This window comes from Cherax quadricarinatus, chromosome 27 (genome assembly GCF_038502225.1).
Source record: "Cherax quadricarinatus isolate ZL_2023a chromosome 27, ASM3850222v1, whole genome shotgun sequence".
NCBI lineage: Eukaryota > Metazoa > Arthropoda > Malacostraca > Decapoda > Parastacidae > Cherax > Cherax quadricarinatus.
Window position 1 is genome coordinate 28,936,663 of NC_091318.1, and position 13,360 is coordinate 28,950,022.

The following is a 13,360-nucleotide window of genomic DNA, read 5'->3' on the forward strand; positions in this document are numbered from 1 at the left end:
AGTGTCAGGGGACCGAGACTGTTCAACTGCCTCCCAGCACACATAAGGGGGATTACCAACAGACCCCTGGCAGTCTTCAAGCTGGCACTGGACAAGCACCTAAAGTCAGTTCCTGATCAGCCGGGCTGTGGCTCGTACGTTGGTTTGCGTGCAGCCAGCAGCAACAGCCTGGTTGATCAGGCGCTGATCCACCAGGAGGCCTGGTCACAGACCGGGCCGCGGGGGCGTTGACCCCCGAAACTCTCTCCAGGTAAACTCCAGGTAAGTAATCTGTTCTCATAATACAATTTTTTTGTTCCTGTCAGACTGGTTAGGATTGACGAGTAATGTTTTGTTTGGTCTCTGGTTATTTGGCACATTCTGTACTGTTTCTCATATAAGTGCTTTATATTTATGGATTTGAGGATGCTGGGTGTTAGCCAGGGACTGTTCAGTCTCTTAGCTGTGATCTGTTTAGTTTTTTAGGGCAATGCATGTTATAGAGGTGTTGGGTCTTTTTTAGAAAATTATTAATACATTCGTCAGTATCTGTATTGATTTCTAGCTCGGTTTGCCAGTCGGTTTGTCATTGCTATTATGAAGTTATTAATAGCTGTCTCATTATGAAGTCTGAAGGTAGCTTTTGTAGTGTCTTGGATTTGAGGATGCTGGGTGTTAGCCAGGGACTGTTCAGTCTCTTAGCTGTGATCTGTTTAGTTTTTTAGGGCAATGCATGTTATAGAGGTGTTGGGTCTTTTTTAGAAAATTATTAATACATTCGTCAGTATCTGTATTGATTTCTAGCTCGGTTTGCCAGTCGGTTTGTCATTGCTATTATGAAGTTATTAATAGCTGTCTCATTATGAAGTCTGAAGGTAGCTTTTGTAGTGTCTTGGGGTAATTTACCTAGATTGGTTATGAGAAAGGTAGGGTGGTAGTCAGTGGCATTATCTGTGATTATGCTTTTGAAATTGAAGACGTTTTCATAAATGAAGGTAATAAGTACTGTATCGAGATCGACAGTATGCATGAATGGGTATCTTAATTGAATATGTTTCAGTCCTGGGACTTTTGTCACTCCACCTGATACGAGAAAATGAGAAAGCACAGTATTATATGTAGTGGAAAATGCAAATGACGAATATTTTTATTTTTTTATTAACACGTCAGCCGATTCCCACAAAGGCAGGGTGGCCCAAAGAAGAAACTTTCATCATCATTCACTCCATCACTGTCTTGCCAGAGGTGTGCTTACACTACAGTTATAAAACTGCAATATTAACACCCCTCCTTTAGAGTGCAGACACTGTACTTCCCATCTCCAAGACTCAGTCCGGCCTGCCGGTTTCCCTGAATCCCTTCTTAAATGTTATACACTTTGCTTGCACTCCAACAGCACATCAAGTATTAAAAACCATTTGCCTCCATTCACTCTTATCAAATACGCTCACGCATGCTTGCTGGAACTCCAAGCCCCTCGCACACAAAATCTCCTTTACCCCCTCCCTCCAACCTTTCCTAGGTTGACCCCAACCCTGCCTTCCCTTGACCAATGATGGTTAAAAAACCCAGATTTATTATTCTACCAGAAATGGTCAACAACACTGTACATCCTTTCTAGAAGCAACATCCATGTAACTGTCATGGCCACATTTTCCATCAAACCTTCCCAAGAAAGAATATCCTTCTGATGCCAACGATGAAGAGGGAGTATACACTATACTATGTGAAGGTTGCAACTGAATCTACATATGAGAAACAGAAGGATCTTTCCATGCATGTTCAAGAACATAAAAAGCTGGCAACTGAAATAATGCTAGCAATGCTTGTGTTGTACATGGGACAAAAGAGGACCAACTAATGTACTGGAAAAATGCTCAAATGATAAAGAAAGAGCAAGACAGGGGTAGACATCACTGTATATCACCAATGATATATTCTCCTCTATACATACTGCTTTCTCATTGTCTTGTATTATTTAGTGACCAGTATCCTCTGACTGAAATGTATCCAATAAAGATGTGCAGTGTCCATTCCTCTGTATATATTCCAGTTTAATTTTTTATGCATATTTAATGTGCTTCAATACAGCCTCTCCTCACTTAACGATGGAGTTCCGTTCCTACCTGGAGTTTACCTGGAGAGAGTTCCGGGGGTCAACGCCCCCGCGGCCCGGTCTGTGACCAGGCCTCCTGGTGGATCAGAGCCTGATCAACCAGGCTGTTGCTGCTGGCTGCACGCAAACCAACGTACGAACCACAGCCCGGCTGATCCGGAACTGACTTTAGGTGCTTGTCCAGTGCCAGCTTGAAGACTGCCAGGGGTCTGTTGGTATTCCCCCTTATGTGTGCTGGGAGGCAGTTGAACAGTCTCGGGCCCCTGACACTTATTGTATGGTCTCTTAACGTGCTAGTGACACCCCTGCTTTTCATTGGGGGGATGGTGCATCGTCTGCCAAGTCTTTTGCTTTCGTAGTGAGTGATTTTCGTGTGTAAGTTCGGTACTAGTCTCTCTAGGATTTTCCAGGTGTATATAATCATGTATCTCTCCCTCCTGCGTTCCAGGGAATACAGGTTTAGGAACCTCAAGCGCTCCCAATAATTGAGGTGTTTTATCTCCGTTATGCGCACCGTGAAAGTTCTCTGTACATTTTCTAGGTCGGCAATTTCACCTGCCTTGAAAGGTGCTGTTAGTGTGCAGCAATATTCCAGCCTAGATAGAACAAGTGACCTGAAGAGTGTCATCATGGGCTTGGCCTCCCTAGTTTTGAAGGTTCTCATTATCCATCCTGTCATTTTTCTAGCAGATGCGATTGATACAATGTTATGGTCCTTGAAGGTGAGATCCTCCGACATGATCACTCCCAGGTCTTTGACGTTGGTGTTTCGCTCCATTTTGTGGCCAGAATTTGTTTTGTACTCTGATGAAGATTTAATATCCTCATGTTTACCATATCTGAGTAATTGAAATTTCTCATCGTTGAACTTCATATTGTTTTCTGCAGCCCACTGAAAGATTTGGTTGATGTCCGCCTGGAGCTTTGCAGTGTCTGCAATGGAAGACACTGTCATGCAGATTCGGGTGTCATCTGCAAAGGAAGACACGGTGCTGTGGCTGACATCCTTGTCTACGTCGGATATGAGGATGAGGAACAAGATGGGAGCGAGTACTGTGCCTTGTGGAACAGAGCTTTTCACCGTAGCTGCCTCGGACTTTACTCTGTTGACGACTACTCTCTGTGTTCTGTTAGTGAGGAAATTATAGATCCATCGACCGACTTTTCCTGTTATTCCTTTAGCACGCATTTTGTGCGCTATTACGCCATGGTCACACTTGTCGAAGGCTTTTGCAAAGTCTGTATATATTACATCTGCATTCTTTTTGTCTTCTAGTGCATTTAGGACCTTGTCGTAGTGATCCAATAGTTGAGACAGACAGGAGCGACCTGTTCTAAACCCATGTTGCCCTGGGTTGTGTAACTGATGGGTTTCTAGATGGGTGGTGATCTTGCTTCTTAGGACCCTTTCAAAGATTTTTATGATATGGGATGTTAGTGCTATTGGTCTGTAGTTCTTTGCTGTTGCTTTACTGCCCCCTTTGTGGAGTGGGGCTATGTCTGTTGTTTTTAGTAACTGTGGTACGACCCCCGTGTCCATGCTCCCTCTCCATAGGATGGAAAAGGCTCGTGATAGGGGCTTCTTGCAGTTCTTGATGAACACAAAGTTCCATGAGTCTGGCCCTGGGGCAGAGTGCATGGGCATGTCATTTATCGCCTGTTCGAAGTCATTTGGCGTCAGGATAACATCGGATAGGCTTGTGTTAATCAAATTTTGTGGCTCTCTCATAAAAAATTCATTTTGATCTTCGACTCTCAGTCTGGTTAGCGGCTTGCTAAAAACTGAGTCATATTGGGACTTGAGTAGCTCACTCATTTCCTTGCTGTCATCTGTGTAGGACCCATCTTGTTTAAGTAGGGGCCCAATACTGGACGTTGTTCTCGATTTTGATTTGACATAGGAGAAGAAATATGGCTTTTAGTTCTTCCCGCGATTCCTGACTCCTAAAGGATTCTTTTAGCTTAAGTTCGATGCTTGCTATTTCTCTGACCAGTGTCTCCCTGCGCATTTCAGATATATTGACCTCTTTTAGCCGCTCTGTTATTCTTTTCCGTCTCCTGTAAAGGGAGCGCCTGTCTCTTTCTGTTTTACATCTACTCCTCCTTTTCTTAGAGGAATAAGCCTTGTGCATACATCGAGTGCCACCGAGTTAATCTGTTCTAGGCATAAGTTGGGGTCTGTGTTGCTTAGTATATCTTCCCAGCTTATATCGGTTAGGACTTGGTTTACTTGGTCCCACTTTATGTTTTTGTTATTGAAGTTGAATTTGGTGAATGCTCCCTCGTGACTAATATCATTATGTCGGTCTGGGGCTCCGCGCATACATGACTGAACCTCAATTATGTTGTGATCTGAGTATATTGTTTTTTATATGGTGACATTTCTTATCAGATCATCATTGTTAGTGAAGATGAGGTCTAGTGTATTCTCCAGTCTAGTAGGCTCTATTATTTGCTGGTTTAAATTGAATTTTGTGCAGAGATTTAAAAGCTCGCGTGAGTGTGAGTTTTCATCAGAGCTGCCTCCTGGTGTTATTACTGCAACAATATTATTTGCTATATTCCTCCATTTTAGGTGCCTTAAGTTGAAATCCCCCAGGAGCAAGATGTTGGGTGCAGGAGCTGGAAGATTTTCCAGACAGTGGTCAATTTTTAACAGCTGTTCCTGGAATTGCTGGGATGTTGCATCCGGAGGCTTGTAGACTACCACAATGACTAGGTTTTGGTTCTCGACCTTTACTGCTAAAACTTCCACTACATCATTTGAGGCATTTAGCAGTTCTGTGCAAACAAGTGACTCTGCAATGTACAGGCCAACCCCCCCCTTTTGCCTGTTCACTCTGTCACATCTGTATAGGTTGTAACCTGGGATCCATATTTCGTTGTCCAAGTGATCCTTTATGTGGGTCTCAGTGAAAGCCGCGAACATTGCCTTTGCCTCTGCAAGCAGTCCACGGATGAAAGGTATTTTGTTGTTTGTTGCTGGCTTTAGACCCTGTATATTTGCAAAGAAGAATGTTATCGGACTGGTGGTATTGTTGGTACTGGGGGGGATTTTTTTCCTAAGACCATGTTAGTAAACGAATTCGTCACTAAGTGGAGCATACTATAATGGTAGTGGGTTTGTGTTAACTATCTTTGATGTTGTTTTATTGCCACCTTTCTACCATTTATAACATTTCTGGTATCTGGTATATTTTTAAATGTTTATGCCATAATGTACTGTATAGTTTAGGAATAAAACACTTTCGCTTTCGCTTTCAGGGAATAATACATGTCCACTCTCAGTAATACTACACGGAAAATTATATTATATATGGAGCATTATTTTATATAAATATTTTTTTACAGTACAGTGGACCCCCGCATACCGTCGGCATCACATAACGTTCAATCCGCATACCGCTCGCTTTTATCGCAAAAATTTTGCTCGCATACCGCTCAAAAACCCGCTCACCGCTGTTCGTCCGAGACGCGTCCAATGTGCGCCCTTAGCCAGCCTCACATGTGCCGCTGATGGCATTGTTTACCAGCCAGCCTCCGCGGTAACATCCAAGCATACAATCGGAACATTTCGTATTATTACAGTGTTTTTGGTGATTTTATCTGCAAAATAAGTGACCATGGGCCCCAAGAAAGCTTCTAGTGCCAACCCTACAGCAATAAGGGTGAGAATTACTATAGAGATGAAGAAAGAGATCATTGATAAATATGAAAGTGGAGTGCGTGTCACCGACCTGGCCAGGTTGTATAAGAAACCCAAATCAACCATCGCTACTATTGTGGGCAACAGAAAGGCAATCAAGGAAGCTGTTCTTGCCAAAGGTTTAACTGTGTTTTCGAAACAGAGATCGCAAGTGATGGAAGATGTTGAGAGACTCTTATTGGTGTGGATAAATGAAAAACAGCTAGCAGGAGATAGCATCTCTCAAGCGATCATAAGCGAAAAGGCTAGGAAGTTGCATGAGGATTTAATTAAAAAAATGCCTGCAACTAGTGATGATGTGAGTGAATTTAAGGCCAGCAAAGGTTGGTTTGAGAGATTTAAGAAGCGTAGTGGCATACATAGTGTGATAAGGCATGGTGAGGCTGCCAGTTCGGACCACAAAGCAGCTGAAAAATATGTGCAGGAATTCAAGGAGTACATAGACAGTGAAGGACTGAAACCTGAACAAGTGTTTAATTGTGATGAAACAGGCCTATTTTGGAAGAAAATGCCAAGCAGGACCTACATTACTCAGGAGGAAAAGGCACTCAATTGTGTAAACCTTATAGGTAAGGCTTGGGAGGGAGTGACTAAGAAGACCTTGAACTCTGCTTGGAAGAAACTGTGGCCAGAATGTGTAGACAAAAGGGATTTTGAAGGGTTTGAGGCTAACCCTGAGAGGATTATGCCAGTTGAGGAATCCATTGTGGCATTGGGAAAGTCCTTGGGGTTGGAGGTTAGTGGGGATGATGTGGAAGAGTTGGTGGAGGAGGACAATGAAGAACTAACCACTGATGAGCTGATAGATCAACTTCAACAGCAAGAGGCCAGACCTGAGGAAACTGGTTCGAAGGAGGGGAGAGAGAAATTGAAGAAATTGCCTACTACAAAGATTAAGGAAATCTGTGCAAAGTGGCTTGAAGTGCAAACCTTTTTTGATGAAAATCACCCTGACACAGCTATTGCAAGCCGTGCTGGTGATTATTACACTGACAATGTTGTGAAACACTTTAGGGAAGTCATAAAGGAACGAGAGGTACAGGCCACTATGGACAGATATATTGTGCGAAAGAAGTTCCGTGACTCTGAAGCTGGTCCTAGTGGCATTAAAAGAAGAAGGGAAGTAACCCCAGAAAAGGACTCGACACCTCAAGTCTTAATGGAAGGGGATTCCCCTTCTAAACACTAACACTCTCTCTCCCCTCCTCCCATCCCATCAATCATCACCAGATCTTCAATAAAAGTAAGTGTCATGTAATTGTGCATGCCTTTTTTCAGTTTGTGTGTATTAAAATTAACATTTCATGTGGTAAATTTTTTTTTTTTCATACTTTTGGGTGTCTTACACGGATTAATTTGATTTCCATTATTTCTTATGGGGAAAATTCATTCGCATACCGATCATTTCGCATAACAATGAGCCCTCTTGCACGGATTAAAGTCGCTATGCGGGGGTCCACTGTACTCCGTAACAATAGTAATAAACAGAATACAGGAAATTGGCTATAATGTACATTATTTAGGTATGCATACTGGTCAAGGAGCCTGCTGTAAGTCCAAGTCGTTGGTAAACGAGTACATCGCTAAGTGATGAGTGACTGTATTACAAATTTTTATTATTATTATTATTTAGGGTAAATCACTGAATATACAATGGAACCACTTGTTTTCGTTTGCCATGGTTTTCGTAGAATTTGTTTTTCAACGACTTTTCGTCAAAATTTTGTCTCGGTTTTTGTTCATCACCTTGGTTTTCGTCCGCCGTACCGACCGTATCCACCTGCCTGCACCCACACAAAGCATTTCACGCACACATTCTGAGTCAGTCTGGCTTTGTTTCTCGTTGAGTAAACATTATCCTACACATTCATACGAAACATTTCATAATAATCCATTGTTTTTTGTGCTTGTTTATCGAGTGCGACTGCTAAGTAAGTCACCATGGGGCCAAAGAAACTTCCGAGTGGCAACTGTTTGATAAAGAAGGCGAGAAACATGACAGAATTGCTTTAGAGGAGAAGGAGAAGGAGGAAGAGAGATGGGAGAATGTGCCTTCTTCAGTGATTAAGGACATGTGCAAAGTGGAGTGAGTTGCAAAGTTTTGTGGAGAAATATCATCCTAACAAAGCTGTTGCAAGCTGTGTCTGCAACATGTTCAATGACAATGCCTTGTCCCATTTTAGGCAAATCTTAGAGATGCCAGAAACAGACCTCTCTGGACAGATTTTTTTGTGCGACTGGGGTCCAGTGACTCAAGTTGGTCCTAGTGCCAGTAAAAGACAAAGAAGGGAAGTAACCCTAGAGAGGGACTTGATACCTGAAGTCCTTATGGAAGGGGATTTCCCTTCCAAACATTACCCTCTCCTCCCTCTTCCCTCCTCGCCATTTTCCATACACCAACAAGAGTCTTTAATACAGTAAAAGTAAAAGTAATGTTTAATGTTCATTTATCCATTTCATTAGGCTTTTATATTTATTTATCATTGTTTTCTGTATGTAAAACTATAGTTATTCTCTATAAAATGTATTTTTTATTAATACTTTTGGGTGTCTGGAACAAATTAATTGGATTTACATTATTTCTTATGGGAAATATTACTTCAGTTTTCGTCGATTTGGTTTTCGTCAGACTTATTGGAACGAATTAAAGACAAAAACCGAGGTTCCACCGTGTAAGTCATACGGTGCCTGTGGACATGGGAGGCAATCAGGTTCAGTCCAAGGAAAGAAAAGGTAGTTACACTTCCTTGCATCAAGATCCCCTCACCAGCATTGAGGAACCTGCCTCAAGATGAAAATCTTGTACAAAAGAAAATTCACATAGGGTATTAAATATCATTTACAGTCTTAAGTTTTGTAGTTTTGTTATACTCATTCAAGTATTGTACAATCCTAAATATGTTTATAAGCAAGGAATGGCATATTTGTATCACAAATATTTTTTATAAAATAGTAATGATATAAGCAGAGCATATTTTTTGGTGTATATTAGCAAAGCAGTGAAAAAATGAGTTAATGGTAATCATTCATGGCACAGATGTCGACTACCAGATTTCTCATCAATTGTACCACAGCAGCCACATCGTGTGGAGGACCAAACAGGTGAAGTACGACTCGACTTTGAGGCCTTTATGCTAGACTCCAAGTTGGCAGGATCGACACAGCTATGGATCCACGCTACAGTTAAGGCCTGCATCGATTCTCGAGATTGCCTTCCTGTGAGTATGGCATGTTAGAGAATGTAGTTAATGTATGTTTTGAGACCGTTGCAACCTTATTTCTAAGCTGATCCTCTTCTAATGTCTTTCTGTCTTTGAACCTTCACAGAAACACTCATTAAATTGATCCTCATGCACAACATAATTTACGTATATGAACCTTCACCCTGGGTTTATTTTTGGAGATGCTTCTGCTGTACCAATACCCTTTCAAATGCTTTAGTTATTCATAAGTTTCCACCACTCTTGCACAGAATGACAAACATTTAGGTGGATATGCTGGGTCAAGTCTGTTACTTGCTCTGAATGGGCCTTAAGGGTTTATAAACAGAATTAAGCCCACTACTTGGCTCTCCTTGTGTTTGTTTCTGCCCTGCAGTACAAATCTGTTTATCGCTTCCATGCGTATCTCTTGTGGATTAAAAAGCTGTAAATGAATGATATACAATATCAACAAGATGAAAAATTACACATGTGCAGGATCTGGGTGTCTTTATTGTAGACATTTTGCCACTCAGTGGCTTTATCAATACAAATCCAAGGGCATAATTGGAAGACAGAAGAACTATATACAAAAGATGAGGTAATCAGTCCCTCAGCCTTGGAGTTGGTGTGAAGAGCACCATAGTCATGAAGATTCCAGAGCACATTCATTGTAGGTAGTAGATTCGCTGGTATAATCACCCAGCCTTGGCCCTTTCCAAGAGGTGGCCTGGCCTTGGCTCCCTGTCGTGGGTGTCTCAGACCAATGTCTGCCATGGGAGGAGGTACAAGTACCTCCTTGTCCTCTGGGACCAGCTGTCCCCAGCCTAGCCCCATTCCCCGCCCCCACAGGACTCAGAGGGAGAAGCTAGGCTTCTTGGGCTGCCACAAACCCTGCCCACACTGGGCTCAAAGGATGTGGCAGCTGCATAGCAGCAGATGATGTCAAGAGGTGCAAAGGCAGCAAGCACTACAGAATCCTTTTCAAGTCACACCCCAGTTGGGCTGAAGCCCAAGTGCTGGGAAGCTCAAGAATGCCTCTTGCTGTGTGTGCTGTTGCTGCTACTACTACACTTGTCTGCTGCACTGTGAGCACATTCAAGAAGGCTGGTGCTTATATACTGGTGAAATGTCTACAATAAAGACACCCAGATGTTGCATGTGTCTAATTTTTCGATTAAAGGGTTACTTTCTTTTTTTTTTTTTGGGGGGGGGGGACTTGCAAGTTAGTACTAGCATCCCAGTTTATTATTTCAAATCATCATATGCCTCCTATGTGCATTTTTTAGACTAGCACTCACTTGTACATAAATTTCAAGGGCTAAATAAAAGGCATTGACTTAAATTGTTTCTTAACACTGCATTTTAATGTTTAATCACTTCATCCATTGTTATGTTATTTTTAGATTCATTTTACATTGGCTTTATTGATCATAAGTCCCAAACCCTATGTTTTAAAATATTTTTCTTATACATCATTGTGGTAATTTTTTTTTTTAAACATCAGCTATCTCCCACCAAGGTAGTTCCCCCCCTTCATCCCCCCAAAAAAGGCATCATTCAGTATCTTTCTTGCCAGCTGTGCACAGACATCACAGATGAAATAACCCTCCAGATTTTAACCTCCCAGCTTCTTCTCTTAGTAAATGGAGGGTCGAGCCTCCAGTTCTCCCTGCACAGACTGACCCACACGGGATTGGTGCTTCACAAAAATGTTATAAAATAGTAATATCCCACCCCTCCTTCAGAGTGCAGGCACTGTACTTCCACTCTCAAGATTTGGTTCCAATTAATTGGTTTCCCTGAATCCTTTCATAAATGTTACATTGCTCAAGCTCTAACAGCATGTCAAACCCCTAAAACCCCTCACCTTCACTCACCCTGATGTAATATGCTCACATATGCCTGCTGGATGCTCAAGCTCCTTCCACTTGCAACCTCTTCACACTCGTCCAATCTCACCTTCCTTCCACCTCATATTTATGTATCCTCTTGAGCATCCTATTCTTTTCCATCTTTTTTATATGTCCAACCTGCCTTGGCAACCCCTTCTACCCTCTGAATGCATTTCATATCCTCAGATTCTAATACTGCAAATTTTTCCATGAAATATATTTGAAAGTAGCTAACAAAGCCTCAGAAGGTACAATGTAATGGCCAAAATAACTAAAGTCCTATTTGATGAAGTAAAGAAAAATTCCATTTGATTTACTGCACAGGAGTTCTGTCTAGACTTGTTCCAGCCCTCGGGTCATGGGAAAAGACGAAGGCGAAAAACAAGACATTATGCAGAGGGACTCATAGAAGTGTCTGAGGGACACAATGTTTCGCTCTCCACCCTACTGCCCAGCAGGACAACCTCTCTTGCTGAGGGACTGCAAAACTTTGACTCTTCCAAGGTGAATGACCAGGTAAATTATTGTAACTATACACAGTACGCACCAGTCCACAAGTTGGAAATAGAAACTAGGTGATATTTCAGTCCCTCCTGGACCGTTTAACAAATTACAAATGAGATAGAGGTGTATATAACCCTGTGATGTAAAAATACAATATACTGTATATCCAAATATGGGTTGCCTGATCATTGCCCTTCACTTCCTTACCCCCAAGTTAACAGTTAACTAAATTTACACAAATTCTTATAATGAGTTATGCACTATAAATTATTTTATATAAGTTTAAACAGAGCTAGATTAACTTGCTAGATTAGTTTTGATACAAAATTAATAGTGGAGGGGAGGGGAATCTTCAAGTAATTCAATTTTACAAAAATGCAGCTAACTATATTTCAAGAATTAAAGAAGCATATTGTATCATACAAAGTCTGCAGATGAGAACACGACATTACATCATACCAAGCCTGTTGATGAGAACACCACATTACATCGTATCAAAGCTGCAAATGAGAGCACCACATTACATCATCATGCCAAATCTGTAAATGAGAGCACTGAATTACAACCGCTTCCGCTGCCCGAGTCATTGACCCATTCAGACCCAGTGGTATCATCACCGGCCCCTAATGGCCCATCACAGGCCCCTGATGGCCCTTCCACAAGTATAGGAGATAACATAGGCATCACTGTCATCATGCCCGAAGGTAGAGTAATGTTTTAATCATATTTGCACTTCAGCGTTTTCACATATAAAAATTATCAGTTACAGTGATTGCCATTTGGTAAATATTATTTGAAATATCAACTTTATATACGTAATGATATTTATATATACAGTGGACCCCCGCATAACGATGGCATCGCATAGCGATTTTTCCGCATAACGATTACTTTTATCGCAAAATTTTTGCCGCGCATACCGATTAAAAACCCGCATACCGATTTTCGTCCGAGACGCGTCCAATGTGCCCTCACATATGCCGGCCGTCCCATTGTTTACCAGCCAGCCTCCGCGGTAACATCCAAGCATACACTCGGAATATTTCGTATTATTACAGTGTTTTCGGTGCTGTTTCTGGAAAATAAGTGACCATGGGCCCCAAGAAAGCTTCTAGTGCCAACCCTGTGGTAAAAAGGGTGAGAATTAGTATGGAAATTAAGAAAGATTTTGAAGGGTTTGGGGCTAACCCTGAGAAGCCTATGCCAGTTGTGGAATCCATTGTGCCTACTTCAAAGATTAAGGAAATGTGTGCACAGTGGGTTGAACTGCAAACCTTTATAGATGAAAATCACCCTGACACAGCTGTTGCAAGCCGTGCTGGTGACTATTTCAATGACAATGTTATGGCCCATTTTAGGAAAGTCTTGAAGGAACGGGAGGTACAGAGCTCTATGGACAGATTTGTTGTGCGACAGAGGTCCAGTGACTCTCAAGCTGGTCCTAGTGGCATTAAAAGAAGAAGGGAAGTAACCCCAGAAAAGGACTTGCTACCTCAAGTCCTAATGGAAGGGGATTCCCCTTCTAAACAGTAAGAAGATAATGCTCTCCCCTCCTCCCATCCCATCAATCATCACCAGATCTTCAATAAAAGTAAGTGTCATGTAATTGTGCATGCCTTTTTCAGTTTGTGTGTATTAAAATTAACATTTCATGTGGTAAAAAAAATTTTTTTTCATACTTTTGGGCGTCTTGCACGGATTAATTTTATTTCCATTATTTCTTATGGGGAAAATTCATTCGCATAACGATTATTTCGCATAACGATGAGCCCTCTTGCACGGATTAAAATCGTTAACCGGGGGTCCACTGTAGTGACAACACTGCAAGTAAGCAAATGATTGCTAATATTTATATTTAGTGCTATACCCATGTTGGTCATTCAACATAAGTAATGGAGGCTCAATCTTTAGTCTACTAAACACCAAACAGGTTACCTAACTACTTGCCTTGCTTATAAAT

The 13,360-nt window shown here is 41.7% G+C and overlaps 1 protein-coding gene across 3 annotated transcripts in view; it reads left to right on the plus strand.

Annotated features, from left to right (window-relative positions):
- Nucleotides 1-13,360, plus strand: part of LOC128691151 (uncharacterized) — a 48,402-nt gene that overhangs the window by 33,220 nt on the left and 1,822 nt on the right. For 2 of the 3 annotated variants that reach the window (XM_070089194.1, XM_070089191.1), the window contains exons 8-10: nt 8,839-9,019; nt 11,221-11,412; nt 11,828-12,104. In XM_070089194.1, the coding sequence (XP_069945295.1) occupies nt 8,839-9,019; nt 11,221-11,412; nt 11,828-12,104 (650 nt within the window). The remainder of the gene's footprint in view (nt 1-8,838; nt 9,020-11,220; nt 11,413-11,827; nt 12,105-13,360) is intronic. The other variant, XM_070089193.1, reaches the window with a different exon arrangement.